At 41.4% G+C, this 22,974-nt stretch overlaps 1 protein-coding gene across 2 annotated transcripts in view; it reads right to left on the bottom strand.

Moving 5' to 3' along the window:
- FNIP2 (folliculin interacting protein 2) overlaps positions 1–14,084 on the bottom strand; it is a 49,818-nt gene extending 35,734 nt beyond the window's left edge. For both annotated transcript variants that reach the window (XM_071556168.1, XM_071556171.1), the window contains exon 1: positions 13,636–14,084. In XM_071556168.1, the coding sequence (XP_071412269.1) occupies positions 13,636–13,730 (95 nt within the window). In that variant the 5' untranslated portion in view covers positions 13,731–14,084. The remainder of the gene's footprint in view (positions 1–13,635) is intronic.
- Positions 14,085–22,974: the final 8,890 nt, after the last annotated feature.

The following is a 22,974-nucleotide window of genomic DNA, read 5'->3' as shown; positions in this document are numbered from 1 at the left end:
CACACACCTAGCAAAACTGATACACAAAAGTGCCTGCCTACACCCAGACATTCAGGATTAGTGCCAAACATGTTTAAAGACAAAGTGGAATCTACTTTTGATTGCTTAATGATTTTTCCTCTTTTAGTCCACTGAATAGCTTATGTAGAAGATGCACATTTCCTTCCTCCCTCCTAATTTGAATCATTTACTCTGCATTGTTTCTGCTCTTTTTAAAACCTCAGATATGGAAGAGCTGTGCTGATGCCACTCCACATTCTTTTCCCACAATGACTTCAAGTAGTCCTCATATGGTAAACCTCTATTAACCTCAGGTGAACTACCTTGTTCAAGCGTGATACATAGTTACTAGTTCCACACGAGTTAGGCGGGATACATTGCAAATTAGTCACACAAGTGAAGGAACGTATTATTTGCAGCACTGCTCTCTCAGGTTAGATTTTCCTGTAGAAATAGCTCAGGTACAGAAAAAGAAAGTTCTCAGTATTAGATCACTGTATAGAAAGGTTACTTTTTTAGCATAATTCTATATGTTACTGTATGAAATGCAAAACAGCTTAGGTTATATTTGTTCGTTGAAAAGTTAGAATTCCACAGATTGTCTGCTTAAGAAAGGATAATAAATATATTGGATTTTTGTACGGTTGGAAGCATTTTTCATCATCTTTGTTGCCAAAAAGCAATATCATCACATGTATGCACAAAAAATGACCACAAGATACACACACACTGGTGACAGAGGCTAACCAGCAGATCACACAAGTAGGAGTCACCATAAATTGCACAGCTCAAGCCTTCCACAAACGTAAGGAACAGCCCATTAAACCAGTGTTTCACAACTCAGTCAAATTCCATATACTAGGATGTACTGTTGATTGGCTTATCTACAAGTCTGCAGTCTGGGACCTATGTTTCATCCAGTGTCTCAAAGATGATGTAAAATAAAAACCAAAACAAACAAAAAAAAACCCCAAAAAACCAAAATAAAAACCACAGCAAAACAAAACTCTAACCCAAGAAAACAACCAACAAGTACAACGTGTTTGAAGTAGGACTATAAATAACAGTGTTCTCAGCTGCCAGCCCCAGAAGTGGAATTCCTCATTAGCAAAGAGAAGAGCTGAAGACTTGTAATTGCGAGAGAAATTGCATGTATTTAATTTGTTTTACCATTAAGGAAAGTGTGGTTTTGTTAAACTAGGTCTTTAAACAAAGAAAGGTAAGGTATGCAATAAGGTTAGCACCCTAGATCCACCACTTAGCCCTTTCCTCAATACAGAAAGCTGTGCTTAGTCTTAATCAACTTTCCCCCTTCCATCCCACTTTATGCCCTCATTCCCACAGCTTCTGATAGCCAGGAGAGCTCAGCAGATCCAAAGTAAGTCAAACGTTTTGAAGGTATTTCATAGTGATGATCTTCATAATTTTCTGATAAACTGAAGGTTTACTTATTTAACACTCTTCAGGATTTGACTTTGCCTCTTTCCCTGTTTACTTTAAGGCACTTGCAGTAACTAACTTCCAGCTTTCACTGGAGCCAAACAGGTTGAGCCAAACAGCAGCAGCCATCTGGGAGCAGGAGGTGCTGGATCCAGTGTCCCTGCCGAGCACTGGGGCGCAGCAGCCCAGCTGGCCGGGCCACCCCAGCTCCTCAGGCACAGAGCTCCAGGTCTGCACCATTCCCATGTCACTTGTTCCAGCGGCGCCATGTGACTGGGCCAGCGGCCAGGAACACGGCTACCAAACACAGACACTGCCAAGGCACGTCTGAGAACTGACTCTGCCAGAAAATGAGATTAATAGAAATCTCTCATCCTACCGGCTTTACTGCCTCTGCCTTTCCCACCTTCTCTTGAACAGAAGGAAGAACTACACAGGTATATGTGAAGGAGAATTTTGAGCAAAAGCACAAGGCAGAATCTGGTATTTATAATACTGGGCAGCTCTTGTTGCATTTCAGTGCTGTATAAAAGTACTGACAGACTTCAGACCTCAGTATCTCCTACCTAAGTGAGCAGGTCAAGACAGGATACCACACCTTAGGGGTGGTATCCTGAGGCATGGGTTTGCTTGCCTGCACTTCCCTGTTTGTTCTCGCTCTTCTATAAAGCCCTATTTTATTTTTTACAGAAAAAGTCTGTATAGAGCTTTTAAGCTTCTGTTCAAAGGAGTAATTTGAGAATATGAAAAAAATTACTAAGACATAAGCTTATTAGAAAAATACATATTAATACTAACAAATACAGAGATATGAATGTTTGTCCTCTCCTCCTAAATTTTTTCAAGTTAACTGAAAAATACTCCTTTTGCTAAAACACACACACACACACCCCCCTTCATTCAAAGTAGCTAAAAACACCCGCATACCATTTCTTTACAAATTTCCTCCACTTCTGCTATGAAGAGGCTACATTCACAAGAGAGCTTTGTAAACTCCAGAGGACACAGCACTCTCTCTCAAACTTTACAGCCAAATAAATTTAGGGTAATCTCTCCAAGGGTGCAGAAAGCATTGCAAATGCTCTCTTCATCCTTGTTCTGAACACACACTCCCACCACACAAGAGAACGCTCTTCAGGCAAGTGCTATCCAGGGACCCAATATTCTTCTTCCAAGGGAAATTGCTTCAGATGGGGTCAGTTTCAACTAACACAAAAGCACAAACTCAGCAGTATAATTTCACTTAAGAAACAATACAATTACTAAAATATACCTGGTCCTAGCTGCCCCTCCTCAGATGTGGCTCTCTACCAGTGCTGAGAGCTGAAGCAGCACAGTTTTTTTGACCAGCTAACATAGTATTGGTGAGATGACAGTTAATGGTTATTGTTAAACTGTTGTAAGCACAAGATGTTTTTTGATTCTTTTAAAACACAGATTGTAACTGAAACAGTCTGCAATAATCAAGAAGGGAAGGAAGAAAAACTAAGTTATTTCTGAGAATGTTCTGATTTAGTCAACTGGCAAAAATATGGGAAAGAACATATATACAAGAAGTCATGCTTAAATCACTCAAAAGTTGCTATAGCATGAACAGCAAAGTCCATTGCCTCTGTCTAGATGAATGACAGGAAATCCTGACTTCGATTGAATGAAGTGATAACACAGACGGATATAACATCAGCTCCGGCATTTTTCACTAGTTATAGCCAAAAATATGTTTTGCTCCTCTTGTTGTTGTTATGGTAACTTGTCTATTCCATCCAAAACACTTTCCTCAACCCTCACTTGTAGACAGCATGGAAAGTAGCTTGCTAGAAACTAGCATTGAATCTTGAAGTCTTGGATACATTTATTTTCAAGTTTCACTGGAAAAGGAAGGAGGAACCCTGTCTTGGGACCATATACAGAAGATCAGGGTAATTAAATCACTCATAGCATATACCTGCTCAGTACACACAAAACCAAACATACCACAGTCCTGCAGCTGACTGGCATGGCAAACCTAACCTTGCTGCAAGCCACTACACCAGAGACTCACGTTCTGCTTACCACCAATTGCGTAGGACTTTGAATGCATAAATAGTTATTAAGTTATGAAACAGTCTCCACTCCTTAAAGCAGCCCAACCACTCTAACTACTCACATAGAACCCCAAATATTTTCTCAAAAACACTGACATTATAGTAGACTTAAAAGTTTATCCAGTCAGGTTTGTACATAACTACAGCTGACCGCACCCAGTAACATGTTAAAATTTGGCTGCCAAGTATCAGTCCATCAATCCTGAAATATGTGGACAAAAAAATAAAAATCACACAAAATGATCCAGTTGCAACCTCGTCCTGCAATAGGAAAATGTTTTGCACATTGACAGAAACAAATTTCAGTCAGCAAGGTTATTTAGCAATTATCTACTTAGACAAAGTACAGATCTTTCTCCTCATAAGAAGGTAAGAATTGGTCAAGCTCCTTTGGTGTTCTCCAGAAAAACATTGTACAAGAAAATACTTTGTAACAGACCTGACTTACTCCTGAGATGAAGGCTGCCAGAGCAAACTCACTAGGAGCCTTCTCAATAGTTACAGATTCAGGATAACTTAATTTAAATACAAACAAAATTCATTTTCTTTTTGAGCCAATACAGGGCCCAAGGATTCAGCTCTAATGAAGACTATAGTCAACTTTTAGTACTTCAGTAATGCAAACAAAAACTCAAAATCAAATCAAATTCCTAGTTCACATACCAATACAATATACACAAATACAGAATTATTTCTTTAAGCATTAAAGTTTAATTCAGAGGTTCAAGGCATCTTTGACATTCCGCACAGATGTGTTTTGCTTAAAAACAAAGGAATTGGGCAGATATATTATCAGTGTGCATGTGGGTTCAGTGAGCCGGCTGATTGTTTAAAAAAACCCCAAACATGTCCACTACAAAGTACATTGTTCTGATTGCATTTTCCTCTCCTTTGCACACCTATCCCTGCACTGATTATCCAGTTCAGCTATACATAAACACTCTACAGTTACAAAGAGTCACCAAAAAGTGACAAACAGAAATAGCAAATTAAAATTATTCCTCTAGTTCCATTCAAAAGCATTCCCAAACACACCCCAGTCTGTATGACTGCATACAGTAACTTAATAACACAAGATGTTTAGCACCTGAATTGTTTTTGAACTCAACAGTATTCTGATCTAGTCCACAGTGTGTGACTGACATATATCCCCAAGTCTCACAAATACTGAATTCACGCGGTGTTACTCACCCACTCCAGAACTTGGAACTGTATCTGGGATCATCTTTTAGCGCTTAATAAGCATGATGTATATCCACAGACAAATCTCATAAAGAACTTTATAATAAGAGAAGGTTAATTTTCCCAACTCTTTAATTGGATGTAACTCTTTTAACAGCTGGGAAGGCAGATATTGCACTCCTGAAGCTGTTTCAACTGCCTAACATATGAAAGGAACCTTCATCCAGACTAAAAGCCGAGACCAAGTAGGAGTTCAGATGCATGTCACTATGATTGTCTGCTCAATGAACTGAAGTGATATACCAGTTCCTGGCTCTTTATTCCAGTCTTCTCAACCCAGCTGAGGATTAGAAGATATTGGCCCTCCATAAACATTTCTGCATGGTGTGACAGCTTAACCCAGACCAGTGGAAGAAGATTGGGTTCTATCGCTGACCTTTACACAGACGTGATTGAGGAGGGCTTTAATGCTCTCTCTTCTATCAACACTACTGCAGAAGTGACAAATGTCCAGACAATACAATAATCAATTTCAGCACAGCATGGGAGAATGCAATAGAATCTTGTACCACTGCAGCCGTTCACAAGAACCAGACCCCGAACACGCACAGACTAACCCTGCTGCTGTACAGCTGAGCAAAGTGATTTCTGCACCAAACTCTCTTCTTCCCTGTGTCTGCACTGAAGGTCACCAACCTTCCTTTGCAGCAGTCTCACAGGTCTCTGCCCATCTTATTTAACCCAGTCCTGTTAAACAAGCCAGGACTTCAGAAACAAAAGGCCTGTGACCTTTCCTATAGCAGGATTTGTCTTGAAAAGCATAACCCGTTTTAGAGTGTAAATTAGAGAGCAGAGTGTTAAATGTGAAGATTTTAAAAGGTCATTTTGAGGGAACATGAAAGGAAAGGCATGGAAATATGACAGACACAAGCATGCAGCTGATCAGCATTAGTTGGCCAAGCTCATGTGCCCACATGAAAAACAGAAGACACAACAAAAATTTGCCTAAACATAAGTTAATTTCTGAGAGCTGCAGATTTAAAGAACTTTCCATAACTGTCTCTTTCAGATCATACAGGGCTTTAACACTACAACATTATATTAAATTCTGTAAAATGATGGACTTTCAGCAAAATAATAATTTAAGAATAACTTGCTAAGAACTATGTATTGAACAGTTTGTAGATCCTTCTCTCTGGGGTTTCCTTCAAAAACGTTATGTAACGTACTCTGTTCAGATTTTCTGTATTCCTGGGAGCTGTGCATTAACAAACCCAACACCAAAAGCTGAGCAATTTCAGGTGTTAGATAATACCTAGATTCAGAATTCAGTGCAAATACTCTGCACAGAAATCCAAAGCACTGAGTTCATTCAAGCCCTTGTCTTCTTTCATAAAGTCAGTAAACTCAAAGAAAACGAAAGCTGATTGTTATTGTAAGAAACTTTCCAATTACCCTACAAAAAATAAAGTACTAATATGTTCAGATTTCTAATTTGGCAATTGCTAATACCAAATTCAGACTGCTAGCACTTCTATTAGAGAGTAAATAAATAGTCAGATTGTTTACTTAATACAGCTGATTTCATTAGCATGTGTGAAACTACGCTGAGCACCTTGAAGGAGGAAAGTTGAGCTGTACTGCACTGGGGTGAGAACATCCTGCAGAGAAAGCTCCACACCAATTCAGTAATTACATCAGACACAGCTCAAGTTTCACTTCAGCAGAGTCTATGGAAGGAAAATCATGAGTCAGTTTTAACAGCAGCTAGTGTGATGTAAAGCCCTCATGCCCATTTATCAGCACAATTCTAAGAATCTAACCAATATCCAGGAAGTGTGCTGAGTGACCAAAAATATTTCAGCTGTTGGTCATACAAACACACCCACACTTGCCCTATTTGATGTGGGTAAGGCACAGGCTCTCTTACCAAAACTGCTAAGCTAGTGCCTCCTGTGCCTCAAAAGAACATTTTGCCTTGTAGCCTGCAAGGGAGCTTGTCTTGTGACCTCAGTCTTGCATATTAAAACATGACATTGCTATGGTATTCAAGTGGCAAACCCATACAAACAGTGCAAATGGAGTGACTTGAGAAAGACACTGTTAAGGTGAGGAGAAAGCAGAGTGGAGAAGAACCTGAGCCTGAAGATTAAGAAGCAGTGTAGGCAGCAAACACATTAGAGGAGCTGATTCATGATAGGCAAAGGTGAACCACTGTGTTCCTGCACCTGTTAGTCAGATCAGCAGTAATTTGACACTATCACAAGAAGCACGTGAAAAAGTGCAAACAGACATTTTTGTCTTCACAAAAGTACCCAATTCAAAGTCCTCCTTTTCTTGCTCAGTCTCTCTAGAAAGCCTGTTCACCACCACCGTACAGAATTGCATTCCACATCTTCTGCCTAACAAGTGTACCCATGGAAACGTTCTCATAGGAAATACTGATAAATGGACAGTATAAGAACATTCCTCTTACAATACTTAGTCTAAAGCAGCATGCAAGACAACAGTGTGCTCTTCATCAAGGGTGCACTGAGTAGAAATAACTGTTGACAAACATAAAACACAACACATGGCTCAAAAACTGAATCTCCTCTTCAGAAGCTATCCCTACATCACTAAGGTGCAAAGTACATTACAGATGAAAGTACATGATTGTTAGTGTCAGACAAAATAGTTAAAGGAACAGATACATCACCAAGGTTTGTAGCACATGCAGTCGGTATTAATCTAAAGAATTTTCTTTGCAAAATAAGTCCTTTGCAGCTTCAACACTACTGAAATGTCAGAATGAAATTACTTCTTCTACAATTACTCTATTTTCTGCCCACTTGGACATCAGGTATTTTGTCACACCTACTCTCTGGGCTTTCAGTGTTCTGTTTCTCACTGTTCAGACCAAAACCATAGCTAAAGGCCACTACCATGCACTGGAAACACTGACACCCCACAATGTCAAAACGGGATGACATGATGCCGAATGATCAAAACATTTTTATCAAACCTCTTCCATCTTCCTGCCCTCAATATTTAATTAAGCTATTTTGCAATGTTAACTTATTTTCTAAGAAAAGTTACAAAGTTTATGTAAATTTCACAAAGCCAGCCTCTACTGGCAACAAAGCTCTGCATCAGTTTTCAAAATGTTTCTCTACAGATCCAGCTTTTATGAGTGACTGTCCATATTTTTCAGCTCCAAGCAGCTTTATTTTCTCATTCACACCAAGCCACTTATATCAACAGACAAGTATTCCCCTACAGCATTAGCATCACTGTGTTAGACTGTAGTGTACCCTGCTTTAAGTTGTGCTACCAATAAGGAAAGGTAGCTCCAAAGCTTTCTGTTGCTACTATTCCTCGAAATACTTTCCACTGAGCATAGTATGTGGCAGAGTACTCACTCATCCAGTTTTGGGCATGTCAACAACAAAAGTGCCCTAAGAATAAGGAAACAAGCACCTACTATCCAATTATACATCAATTTAAGAAACAACACATGGAACTCCATGGCTAAGTTACTTGTAAATCAGAAATAACCTACAGGCAAACCCCATTTGATTAGTCAGGAAATAACACACCTTTCCATGGAATTAAATTCAATAACCAAGGTGTATCCATCCCTCTTGTCACGTGAAAGGGTGGAGGGAGACAGAAATACAAAGATTTCTAGTCTTAACTGTATTAATTAAAAGTTATTAGCTGTGAGCGCTTCCAGACAATCAAATCCTTATGTACCTGTCTGTCTTTTTAACTGACAGCACACAGGTTGGAAGGGGTTCTGACCTCTGATGTGAAGCCACATTTCAGCCAGGGAGAAATTATAGCTATAAGCACTTCTAGACAATCAGAGCCTTATGTTCCCCAACACTGTCTTTTAACTGACAGCCCACAGCTTGGAAGGGTTTCTGACTTCTAATATGAAGCCACACTTAAGCCAGAAAAGAACTTTTCTCACAACAGCTCCCAAAATAACATTTATTAATACAAATATGTGACAGTTATTGTGGGTTCTGCTTTGCCGGTGATAATGTTCAGCTGCAAGATTGTATTTAATTGATAAAAAAGACCCCAAAAGAAACCTGCACAAAACATTTTACAGAGACAAACACACTAAACTCAAGTTACAATACAGCAATGTATCCCATTTTCACAACAGACAGAAACTAGCAACAAAGAACTACTAACTAAAAACACAGCTACCTAAAACACTTATCTAGACACTCTTTCAATAACATAGGACAATGAAATATCTTGCACACCACTCTGTAACACAAAACAAAAAGAAAAAACAGAGCTTCTTTTTATCGACACACATGTTGAAAAAGAAACTGCACATTGAAAGTAAAGGAAGTTACTGTAGTTGCAAAACAGAACTGGTCTTACAAAGTAAGAATAGCAAAAAGCAATAACCAATATGAACCAATATGTGAAGCAAGCTACTGTTATTAGTATTAAGGTAGCAAAACACATTTAGTAAAAGAAATGCTTATAAAGTAAGAATTAAAGTAGCTGTTAGCATAAGATGTAAGATAGAATGTATAAAGGAAGAAAGTAAAGAAAGTAAAGTTAGAAAAAATAGAAAGCACATGGGCTTCTCACCCCTACGTTGTTCCAGAAGGAGGAGGAGGCAGGACAAGCTGCAGCAGATACCCTCACAGAGACGCTGGCATTTTTCCCTCTCCTACTGGAGTTTAAACTCCAAACACTTTTTATACCTTTTTTTTTCTTTCATGTGGTTTGTATGACTAAAAGTCAATCTTTTGGTGGGGTGATACAGATGACCAAGGGGAGGTGGCTCCTTTTAACAGTTATAGAAGATATTGCAAAGGGGGCCCTGCTATTTCTTAACACTCCACCCTTTGTTAATCTCATCAGTTTGAAAGCTTTTTGTTCTCTGCTGGAGCACCCCTCCAGGGGCTGAGGCATCTTCCTCAACCCATCAGGCCTTATTGGGGCCATCACCCCACACCTCTTGTACATTTCCACACATTTTGTAGTCTTTCATGGGGGAAAAAAAAGGGAAAAAGAGGCTGTCTTGTAACTGCAAGAGAAAATGAGTTACTCTCAGAGCAAATCTATGGGAAACCAAGAAGTTGTTCAGTGACAAGTATGTAGGGGAAGGGAAATCCAAACAACTGAAGGAGGAGAATGGTCTTGGCTCCTGCAAAACTCAAAACCAGAGGACCGGGGATTTGTTTGTTTTCCTTCAAAACAGCAAGCAGACTCCAAGCTCACTACTGCTTTTTCTCCTTTTTCAGAAGGTGGAACGTTGCCACACTGGTAACAAATGCCGTGAAATAATGCTTAGCAAAAGGATCTCACCAAACATTTCAGCACTATGACCAAAGGAATGACTAGTACCAGCTGCCAAACATATGATCTAATATACCAAAGCTAACAAACTGTTCCCAGATAGATATCTTGCAGCTACAACATGACATCCGCTCCATTACAGACACCAGAAGAAGCAGCTGATACTTAAAGCTGAAAAACTTCAGGTCCATTCTAACCCAAGCCATTCTATGACTCTGCTGAGCACACATCCCTAGTAGCATCCAAAAAAGTGTACAAACTACTCTAAACCAGTCTTGTAAGAGAAGTAACATTTGGTAAGGAAACAAGAAATATTAGAGGAATTTAGCCACATAAATACACACTTCTTGCACACAAAATAATTAGGACTGCCTCAGAGGCTGAAAAGAAATATACTGAACTACGGCCACTCAAATGTCTCTGTTGAAAGGGGGGAGAATGTGCATATATACATACATCGTTATGTAAGCACTGCAAACACAAATACACATATTCAGTTAAAAGAAGCAAAAAGCAGTAGTAACAAAAACCAGAAGCTCAAGTCTCTGTACAAAACTGCCTAGAACAAAGGTAATATCATGCCACTAATACACATCTGTTCTCCAACTGATTTATAATTTCTCTTAAAAAAAAAAGAATTAAAATATTACACAATTCTAACTACCACACTTCTACCACTTCATAGTTCCATTAGCTGGAAGAGAGGCCTGGGCCAGTAGCAAGTCCTACTGTCCTAACAGCTCCATATTAACATCTACACCTCAAGTTTACACTCTCCTTGGTCAGCAAATAAGGGCTGTGCTTATACGAACATGTAGTGTGGCCCAATCAGACTAGATCCACAGAGTGAATTAACTGGTGCTAAAGGACCCTAAACCCACAACACACGTGTTCCAGAATTCTACTTTTAACAAGCTGAAGTCTGGTCGCAGAGACTGAATGCCCATTAGTGGCAGGAGCACACTTGGTATTTCATTCATTCCAACAGGAATCCAGTTTACACACTGAAAACACTTGGCTATGTGAGCCCAAGTAGAGTCAGTGGAGACAATTGAGAGGTTTTCTTTAAAAGAGCACTCCTGAACCAAATTAATACCTTAATGCTCAAGCACTCAAGAAACAACTTCCTGTGGCTCCACATTCAGCTACAGACACCGTATTTCTTGCTCTTTAAGGCTGTGCCAGCTCACCCTGGTAAGCAGCACGGACCGTGAAGTTTGCTGTTTCCTTCAGAGCCTAAGAAAGTAGGCAGCACAGACATTTGGTCAAAATTTAGTTCCCACTATAGGACAGGGGGCAACAGAACAAGGACATGCGGTACTTGTTACTGGCAAACCTCAAGCCTTGTTGATAGAACTCTGCAACAGAACTTCTCCCTGTGTTCCTGAGAAGACTGGAAAATACAAAGGTTCCTAACCATGTAGCTGAAAAAAGCTGTCAAATTACATTCATTTCAGGATGTATTATCAATCAAAGAGATTTTTGGTGACTCTGCTGTTGTTCAGGGTAAGGAGGGTATGTGAATACACTTAGGCTTTCAAGGACTTCATAACAATCAAAAGCCCAAGGATACAGATTGTTATTATTCTTCCGGGGCTGCTTAAGAGAAGTAAACAAAGTGACACTGAATGTGGAGTGACCTCACTAAACAAAACATGAAGAAGGAATAAAACTAACTAAAACCTTAAAACTAAAATCCTTAAAAGTACAAGCTTGCTATTAGAACAAAAAATTATTCTTTCACTTTGCCTCTAACAGTAGCAGTATATGCTAAACACAGAAGCTACCAAAGGATTAAATCTTCCGCTTTACTTAGGTCCAATCATGTCTTTCCATGCAAACAGAGATTACTGTTCAACAGAAAGTCTATTAAAAGTGCTGCAGCAGAGCTTCTAAGACCCACTAAGTATGCTCTTGCAGGTCATCGGCAGATCACTAGAAAGAAGAAAAAGCATTGCAACATATCTAAAAGTCATAAAGAAGAAGCTTAATGTAATATTAACTAGCACAAAAAACAACCCCTTATAAAATGGTACAAATAATAATTAACTTAAACCTTATTAAAAAAAAAGTCAGATAGCAAGAGAATGAGGGAAAATCAGGGATGAAACAAGTGAAGGGTACCTACAATAGTATTTTAATTATAACAGTTTTTGTCTGAAGCATCAAATAATTTAAACTGAAACCTGAGTGCAGAATATCTTACCTAAGAAATAGAAGTATGGAAAATACAATCCTTAACTTCACAAGATACTCCAGATGGAACAATTTTACTCATTCTAATGGGGAATACACTGTGCAAGGAATCTGTCTTAATGGAGATCTTTGAGAGTCCAAAACCTTAGAAGCAGAACTAACAGCATTGGTCTCTGATAGAGAGTACTAGGCAAGGTTTTAAGTACAAGGCAAAATAATCATTAGTCAGGAACTGTCACTCAGCTTAAATGTGGAAAATTGTTTTCTTTCAAATTAAAGGAAATATTTAACTCATAAGACACATAATTTACTACGAGAAGTAACTAGCAAGTACAGCATATAGACTTTACAGCTTCCCAAAACTCACTAGCCCTGCTCTCTGATATGATTGCAGCTCCATTACCGTGTTCAACCACATACAAAAGGATCACCTTATAACCCAAACGTACTGATGTCATTGTGATCTTATACTATTTCTCACCATGATCTTCCAATTTTGGCCACGCACATGGCCATGACCCACACCACTGACCATCTCTTAAGTCATAATGGCTCCACGACTGTCATCTTTCATACTTGGCACTATGTGGATCAAAGTATTGCCCACTCCACTCTCTCAGCATTCTTAGTAGTTTCAACAGTGAAAGCGCAGATTCCAATTCAATCCTGTACACCATCTGATCACAAGACCACTCAGCTCATGCTGCACAGACAAACAGGCACAGAGGTTACGGGCACGCATGTGATTGTCACTGCGCTCACCGGGCGCTCGGTCTTGTGAGCAGCACAGATGTGACGGGAACAAAGCACCAAAGCACCAACCTGAGCAAAATGCTGATCCCCAGGGTGCAGAAAACAGCAATAATTCAATATTATATAAAGATTATATTTTTAAACCTTGAAGCAACAACAGCTACTGAATCTCACTTTTAAGCATTTGAGGTATCAAAAGCAGCGGACAGTGAAAGGTGCCTAATGTTTAGCGGGTCACCGGACTGCGCACGACTATTTAGGTCACAACAATCAACCCATTTTTTAATTTCCCAGTGCCGATGAGACCCGAGCACGAGTCCTCGCAGAAATCACACACAGTCGCCAGACAGAGGGCCCGGCCCCTCCCGTCGCCGCTGCCCGAGGGGCGAGCGCCCCACGGCTCCCGGGCGTGCCCCTGCCAGCTCGCACAGAAAATGGCTGAGAGATGCAAAGGGAGGGGAAGGCGGGAGCGGAGCCCCCCCGGCGCGGCGCTGCCTCCCGCCGCACCCCGGTGCCCCCGTCCCGCCCTCCCGGCTATGCCCGGCCCCACGGGCCGCTCCCCCAGGCACTCGGCAGAGGCTGCGGCACAACCCGCGCCGCTCGCAGACCCGACCCGGCCCCTCCTCCGCTCCCCTGCTGCCCACCCGGGGCAGCCCCCGCCGCTCACCTGAAGGCGGGGCCCTCCCCCGGAGCTCGGCCGTGGGGGGCCGCCGAGCCACCGCCCCTTTTGTTGAAGAGCTTCTGGAGCAGCGTGGGGGCCATGCCGCCACCCGGCGGCGCTCCCGCCGCGCCCCACGCAGCGGCTCAGCGGGCGGTGAGCGGCGGCGGCCGCATCCCCGGGTCCGCTGCGGAGCCGCCTGGCATTGCGCGGAGGCGAGGCGAAGGGAGACGAAGGGAGCGCCGGCCCGCCCGCTCGCTCAGCCGCGCCGCTCCCGGCGGCCGCCTATCACCTGACCGAGGGGCCGAGCGCGCCCGCACGGCTGTGCACTCTCTCGGGCGGGTCTCGGCAGGGCTCTGCCAGGTCGGGCCGGGTCGGGTCGAGTCAGACTCAGCCGTGCGGGGCTCGGTAACACACCCGCACCGCCACCAGCCGGGAGGCGAGGACGGGGACGCCGTGGCGCCGCGCCCCTCGGGCGCTCTCCATTGGCTGAGCGGCGCCCCCGCCCCGCCCCCAGCACGTGGTAAGGCGCGGAGGCGCCTTTAAGGGACCTTAAAGGGGCACGCGCTCTGCCCCGGCCCGGTGACGGGTGTACCGTGCGGGCGGCTGTGCCCGCGTTACGGCTCTTTTACACGCGGGTAGTGAGAAGCGTGTGCATGTACATAGAGCGGTGGAACCACAGGCTTGGGTTGGAAGGGACCTTAAAGATTATCTAGCCCCAATCCCGCTGCCATTGGCAGGGATACCTCTCACTAGACCAGAGACCAGTTGCTCAAGGCTTTACCCAACCTGTCCTTGAACACCGCCCGGGCTGGGGCATCCACAGCCTCCCTGGGCCGCCTGTTCCAGTGATTCACCACCCTCACCATAAAAAATTTCTTCCTAGTATCTAAACTAAACTCCTTTTTCAGTTTATACTTATTACTCCTTGTCCTGTCACTACATCTCCTGATGATAACTCCCTTTCCAGGTTCCCTGTAGGCTTGCTTCAGATACTGAAAGGTTGCTATGGGGTCTCCAAACATCCTTCTGTTCTCCAACATGAACAGCCCTGACTTTCTCAGCCTCAAGGCAGGTAGTGCAATCCTCTTATCAACTTCATGGCCTTCCTCTGGACTTTCTCCAATAGTTCCTTGTCATTCTCATGCTGGGGATGCCAGAGATGGCTGCAGCACTCCAGTTGGGGTCTCGCAAGAGCACAGTGGAGAGGCAGAATCACTTCCATCGACCTGCTGACCATGCTGTTTTTGATGCAGCCCAGGACATGGTTGGCTTTCTGGGCTGCCAGCTCACACTGAGCTTTTCATCCACATCTACCCATTGTTAAGTGTGTATTTCACAATACATTTCTCTCTGTGTAGATCTGTGTTTGCATATGTACACATGAACATATACGTCCCACATATACGAACACTCAGGTAAATCATGTATTTGTGGTTTATAGCAGTATTTTTGTGCACTTAGGCAAGGGTGGAAAAAGCACTGCCGGCATCAGAGGGGGCTGTGTCCCTGTTTGGGCTGACAGCAGAATGTGGTGCCTCAGTGGCTTCCCATCCTCCTCACACCAGACAAGCCCACTGGATTTTGGGAAGCTCTCATCCCTCACTTGCTTCATGCACCAATCTGTCACCAGTCCAGGAAAGTTTTCATCTGATTTTTTCTCTAGTCCTTATATCTGTAATGGAGACATCCCTGGCATATAATTGTAGAAGTACTGAGATTCCCTCCAAGAACCTGAACTTTAGACTTTGACTAGGCAAGTGAGAACATTAGAAAGAGAGTAGCTCTGCTAGAATGGTGCATTTCTATTTAAGTGTTCTATTTCACTTACAAATAATTAGATAATGCTACAGTATTTGGGTGCCATTTGGAACTTCTTGTTTGTTTGTTTAATTTGGAGGAAAGGGTTGTTTGTGTGGTTTTGCCCAGCACTAGGATGACACCACGATGCACCCATGGAGAGAGCATGACTTCAAATGCTCCTTTTTAAGACAGGTCACTGCGTAGTATGGTGCAATAAAAACCAACCAAGAAAATAAAATAAAACACAAAACCCCAAACAAAAAACCCCACCACAACCAAACCAAGCAAACAAAACCCCAGGAAAAGCAGAATCATAATAAGCTTCCTGCTCTTTTCAGGAAACTGGGAGACATGGAGAATGGTGGTTATTACAATTTAAATAATATTTAATGGATCATTACAATAGTTGACTGCACACTCAACATCTCATAGTGGCAGAAGAGGTGGCAGGGTCAGCCTTTCAGTGTTTGGAGAAGTTGATTTCTCTTAAAATAAAAATCAAGATATGACATCTACTGGTTTGAGAGTCTGATCAGTTGCACCCTTGATAACAGCAGACTGAATCATGTAATGCTCAACTACTCCGATCTGGAGGTTCATCCTCAGAAGGGCTCTCAACCACTTCACCTGTGAGACTGAATACCCACTGTAATCTTTCAGCTTGGATGTTATTACCGCCTTTGATTTTTTACTTCCACCATTATCACCAAATGCCCCCAGTCATTAGGGCAAATCCACTCCACCAAAGCTGAAGAACAGAAAAATGAGGGTATGGTGATGAGAGCACACTGAAAGGGAATTGAATAGCGGAGTGTGGCTGGCCAAGATGAAAGACATCATGGCTGACATAGTAATCAGTGCAAATGAGAATCTAGGCATCCAGCTCCAGAAATAATACTGGACTGCATTTCTTAAAGAACAGTCCTAAGAAAGTTAAAAGTTGCAAATACTGTGGCTGCCACTCTATGGTCGATCTGCATTATCAAGGAGTGCTGACTAGCAGGGGCAGAACTATAGACTAAACCAGTTGTCTTACAGAGCTCAACATCCACACTACAAACATTTTACAGGGTTTTATTTTGGACTGGTTGCAATCTGGTCCTGTAAGCTGAATGACTGTCAATGAATGGAGCATGCTGAATGTGTTTCTGAAAACATCTGGTTTAGTGAAAATGATCCACTTTGTATGCCCAGATGTCATTCCAAAATGTGAAGCAAGACAAAGTCAGAGAGGATAACTGACTTCAAAACTGGCAGTGTAAATGCACCCTACACATTGACTGATGCTCAGTGCAGAATTAGTTCTCAATGTTTTCTATTTGACAGTCACTATGGTCTGAAATTGATAATACAACAACATTAAGAAACTAGTGTTCTAAAGGTTATTTTGGAAAAAAAAAATTTAAAAATGGAGAAAACACAGCAATATCAGCAGAGGACTACAAAATAACTTTCACAACCAGTATGCACTGTCACAGCCTAAACAGAGTTTGGCTATAAAGAATACCAGACAAAGCAAATTCAGTGATTTTGCACTAACCTAATAGTGCAAAGTATGAGCAGATATAAAGAAAAAAGCCATACCATCTGCCAAACAAAGACCATTTACAGCAAGATGGGGTCCACAGCCCTCAGTCTTATAGGAAGTACAGGAGATAAAAATGGCATATACAAATCAAATATTATTGGTAATACTCTGCCTGAGGTTCAGACTCTTTATGTGCAGAAAAAGACAATTTAATTATTCAAACTTCAGTCAGAAAAGAAGCCAGATTCTCAATGCAGAAGTAGATGAGGCTTTACTAGGAAATTATCAGTACATAAAAAGGATCATTCAAATCCTGGAATAGCTGAATGCTTGGAAAAGCATCTCTGTATTTCACAGGGTGTAAATCTCTCTAAAGATTATCTCCTGAGAATGTAGGAACTAGGTTTTACAGAGAGGACAGCCAGGGTTAAAAGCCAAGTCTCCTAAGTCACACTTTGCCTCCCTGTCTCTTAGACCTGGATGAAATGTTGAGTTCCTTTATGGCTACTTCCTTTCCAGCATGCTCAGTCCTGAATGCACAAGTCCAAAATGCTCTTAAACCCTTGTTGCCACAACAAGGCTTGGAGGAACCAGAAAAAGAACCCAGAGGCCAGAACGGGTAAACTCCAAAGATTTAACAAAAAGTTTGTTAATCCCAGGTGTTTGTTAATGATTTACTGGTTAGTGTGGTGATGCATGCTTTTTAAACTGTGTGAACACAGGTAAGCCTTGCTACACTTTTGCAATGCATCAGCAACAGTTTGGATTCTGCAAAATAAATAAAATCCAGTTTCTAATGCCAATTCAAACATGCCAAGTAAAATGTGGTACTAAGAAACATCTAGAATTATTCTCTTTCCATATTGTTATTATCACAGTAAGTCTAAATTACTCTCCACAGAGAATTTGAAAACCTAATGTAAAATGTATTCCACTTCACAAGCAGAAACAGAAACTGACAGAAAAGCCTGGGATTGCAGCCCCCTGCAAACCAGCATTACTCATCCTTCATTGAAGCATTACATATTTGCACTTTTGCTTCAGCAACTTTCCCCAGCCCCTACAAAGGTGCTGCCATAATACAGATAAACAGTTTAACTGTCTTTTTACATAGAATATACAGTCAGTTGAAAAAGAAAATTTGAAGGGAAATATTAATGCAATTGTTTGAAAGTTACTGGGTGTTATTAATGTATGTAATAAAACATTTAATTTTCAATAGTCTTTGATGTTAAAAACAAAGAGAAAGGCCAGATAAGGAATGTTTTCTTTTAACCAACACAATATAAATATCAAGTAATATGGCAGGAATTGTATTGTGTGAAGGTATTAGGTATTTATAGTCCTCTGAAAGCACTGCTTGTCAAATTTCCTAAAGTAAAGGTACACTACTTCTTCCTCTGTAAGAGCCTGAAGATGTAATGCACCTGTGGATGTTCAAACACTTGTCTAGAACCTGGTTTGGTTCCTCTTCTCAACAAAGTAGTTAGCATTGGTAGATGGTATTTCTAAGTCTCCTGCCCAGGACCCCACCTAAAGTCTAGCTGGAAAACCTCATGTCCCAGAGTATTCAGTGGTGAAATCTGCCATGAGCCTTACTATTTGCTGGTTGCACTCTTGTCTTTAAATCCATCCAGATGTACTTCACCTTGGACTCTATCCTACCCACATCAGATACAGACCAAAAATGCTTTCTACTTAATAAACAATGTAAGCATCATAATTGATATTTCAATACCTTTTGGTGATAACTATGAAAAACAGCATTACACATTTACATGAAATTGCAGTATCAGGACATACATATGTATCAAAACTGAGGGCAGGAATTTGGCAACAAACCCGACATCCCTCATTAGCACTGTGGCAGCAGTGACCAGCTGTTACCTAATGCTTTGGGCCTCTCCTTGCAAGACATGGCTTCTTCTGGTATCAGTCACAGGTACTCTCTGCCATGCCTCCTCACATCCCGAGGTCCTAAATTCTACTCTGGATATTTGTCTCTGTTGGTACAGTAAAATCAAAAGTGAGCAATTCAGATCTATAGAAAACCCTGTGAGACTTAGCTATCAGCCAGAAGCAGCAAAGAGCTCAGCTGCTGCTGGCTGATAGGGAGGTGGTTTACTCCCCAAGAATTCACATAGTAGGAATTCACAGGACTCTGCAGGGGCACGAAAACAGCCAGGATGAAATAAGATAAACATGGGACTTGTGAGAGATAGGTTTTAACCAATTGAAGTATCTAGCGTGGTGGTGTGTAACTCTTTTGGCCAATAAGCTGTAGTCCTAACCCTATATAAACTGTGTGCTATGTGTAATAAAAGGGCTTCACTATAAACTTCATAAGCTTGTTGGTGAAGTCCTTTCTCTCCGCTGAAAGTTAGTTTACTTTATGTCTCTAAAATATGTCCTAAGTAAAGCTAAAACATAAAGCCAAAAAGTCTGCTTATTCTTGCTTGGTTCTTAACCATTTGTTCGGGGATCAGCATATCTGAAAATTAGTGACAAGTAAAGGCATGCCTTTCCTTTCAATTTCTGTCATATTATGTCAGCCTCTGTGTGGATAATTTTCTTTTTAAAATATCCTAATAGAGGAACATATGGTTCCTTCATTGTTCAACACTGTGTTTTAATTCGGCTTACAAGAATCAGTACAGAGTCAATAACTGCTCAGTATGGGTTTAATCTGAGATCTTTTTATTCAGTTTTATGCAGAAAAAGACTTGGTGCAGATGGGAAACAATAAACCTGATGGTGAGAAAACAGATTTATTTTTCCTCTCTCATGTGTCTCTCATGAAGTTGACATGCTTGGTGTGCCAGGTCACATGGGAATAGCACATGGTGCACCCTGTGTGTCATATGGCACCTTATGTGTCACACAGCAGCAGAGTGGCTGCTCTATTTCTCAGAAAGCAGTGAAAGCATCCTTACCAAGAATGTAACCAAGAAGTTGCATGTTGGAAGCTTCTTGAAAGCCATTTTGAAAAGCTGATGATGTGTGTGTTTCAGTCACTTGTCAGATGGATCCCATCAGTACTCCACTGCACCATACTCTGAAGCTGCAATTCAGTCCAGTGAAAACCCCACAAACAGATTTCTCCTGTACAAACCAAAATGGCTTGTAATAGACAAGGCAGTTCTGTACTGAGCCAAAGCACTCACTTTCCAGTGGAACTAACATGTTTAACCTTCTATTTTCTTCAGTGTCAAATACAGACTTAAAGGTGAAAAAAAACAACAACAAGAAAATTAAACAAAGAAAAAAATCCAGGCCCGAATGTGTGCATATGTGCCCATCTTAACACAATCTGCAACAACTACAAATAATCTTTATTTTGCAGTTTATTCTTTTGTGAATGCTATTTGACTGGCTAGAATAATTATGAAATTATTTTGCTTGTTGTGTCTTCCAGCAAAATACCAGTCTTAGAACAATATCTGCATTTCTGTGCATTTACCAATGATAGCTTCTTTGGTCAGGGAGGGAAGAAGAGATGAAAATTAGGATTTCATAACAGGCTGATCTTTTAAGTTTAATTAGGCTGGAATGTCATACTCCAGCAAGCAGGAAATCCTTAGTGGAAGGGACACCTGTACTTGATGCCATTTTCTTTGATTTTAGCACACCCAACACATGTTTATTGATAATATTCAAATTACTTTTACTGGGTAGCCAAAGCTTTATGTACAGAAAAATAAATATCTGAATTAAATAACAGACAATTCAGTTATAGTCTGTATTTTCAATATACTGCTTTACAGGTATTTACTACATAAACTATTGGAAGTGTCAAAAGAGAGATTTTGGTGATAGGAAATATTTCTAAATTATATGATCACAAAGCATTAGAGGATCACAGTGGTGATTTTAGTGCTTGAAAACAGATTTTAAAGAACTTTATAAAGTAAGTCTGACTTTGAAAGATCACTTCTATAACTTAATATATAAATTAATATATAAATTTGAACATGGAATCCCTCAGTAAATTCTTGACAGAAGTCACAGTATGCTTGTTTGTTACAGTCTTTCAGTGACTAAAAATTAATATAAAACTAATTATGCTACTGCAGTGCTTGGGAGATATTCATTCAGCTCACATACTTTCCAGAATCTCCCACTGACACTGAGAAAATTGCTTTTTTTCTCTCTTGTTCAGCTCACATCTCCAGAATAGCAGAGAGATGGTCTCTTCCTGGCTACCTCCAAAGCACCTTGCACATAGGGACTTCTGAGAGACTAGTGTAAGAAGAATTACTCATCTAGAATCTAGACTATTCCAACTTGGCCAGCAAAAAAACCCTGCAAGGCCTGTGTAAGTCTGCTCCTGGAAGAATGAATCACTGCTTCTTCCTGAGAGGAAGCTGCCAACAGCTCTTGCGGGGGACACACACCAACAACACATGCTTTACTCTGATGTCTGCTAAAGAAATCTCTTCTAGACCCTACTCATTTGGCCAGCAACTGACTCACTGAGATCACAGAATATTTTAGGTTGAAATGGGCTTTTAAAGGTCTTCTAATCCAACCCCTATGCAGCAACCAAGGACATCTTCAATTAGATCAGGCAGTGCAGACCCTTGTCCAACCTGGCCTTTGATGTTTCCAGGGATGTGGCATCTGCAACCTCTCTGGGTAACCTGTTCCAGTATTTCACTGCCCTCATTTTAATAACCTTTTATTTTATCTAATCTAAATTGGCCTTCCCTCCTTTTAAAACCATCACCCCTTGTCCTATCACAACAGGCCCTGTGAAAAAGTTTGTTCCTGTCTTTCTTATAGGCCCCCTTCAAGTACTGAAAGTCAGCAATAAGTTCCCCACCAGAGCCTTCTCTTCTCCAGGCTGAACAACCTCAGCTCTCTCAGCCTTTCCTTGTAGAAGAGATTCTGTAATCATCCTTCCATCCCTCTAATCATCTTGGTGTCCCTCCTCTGGACTTGCTGCAACAGGTTGATGTCCTTTTTCTATGGGGGACCCCAGAGCTGGATGCAGCACTTCAGGTGGGGTCTCATGATGGCAGAATCACCTCTCTCAACGTGCTTGCCTTGCTGCTTTTAAGGTAGTCCAGAATATGGTTGGCTTTCTTGGCTGCAAGTGCACATTGCCTTTGTGAGATTGCTTCTCCCACAGCATTGCACCTTGTCTATACTAAGTGTAATGATAAAAATATCTCAGCCCATGACTGTGGCCAAATGCCTAGTGAATTAAAGATCACTTAAAGCTGTGGTGGCCTTTGACATTGTGGAGCATGCGAAATCCCTGACCCAACTGCATGACCTGGCTCAGCGAGAGAAATGCCTTAGTGTGGTTTCACTGCTTTGTCACTTAGCATTCCCAGATGGTAGCAGACGGCTTTTCCTTCTGTTAAAGGTTCCCAGATGCATCATGCAACAGCAGCCAGTGCTGATCACCTCTCCTACCCAACATCTGTACAGAGGCTATGGGAACCATGATGCAGTATGTGGACTGCAGTTATTTATATCAATGCTACTTTATCTTTTCTTTCAATCTGGGAATTACAACTGCCCTCTGACACATCTAATATTGAGAACATACTGAGAGAAAGATGAAAACCAGCTTGGTGAAACGCCACTGCAAAGACATAAAGATGACATGAATTAGAGGAGAGAGCTTTTGGAGGATACAATGAATCAATCAATATAGGGGGTTTTGGGATGGATTAGAGGAGTCCAAGAAATAAAGAGGCTCATATTGATCATTAGCATTTCTAGAAGGGCTCTAAGTTTGCAGGAGTCAGACTGCAGCACTCTTCTTGCCCCTTCTACTTTTGCCTTAACATGTGCCTTTTCTCCACGATAACAGTGAGCAGAGGATGTGGCCGTGTTAACCACTCACCTGTTTGGGAATCTTAAACCTTGAGGAACCCCAGCCAAGCTGGGGTATTGGAATACCAAGATGCTATTCACATCCCTTCGTCAATGCAAGTGCATGAAAGTGATTATTTGCTTTGGAGCAGCTATAATGATATTTATCTTTTGGGAAGAAACATACTTTG

The sequence above is a fragment of the Pithys albifrons genome, chromosome 5, assembly GCF_047495875.1.
Source record: "Pithys albifrons albifrons isolate INPA30051 chromosome 5, PitAlb_v1, whole genome shotgun sequence".
Lineage (NCBI taxonomy): Eukaryota > Metazoa > Chordata > Aves > Passeriformes > Thamnophilidae > Pithys > Pithys albifrons.
Note: the sequence above shows the minus strand (reverse complement) of the source record. Positions and strands in the feature narration are given on the sequence as shown.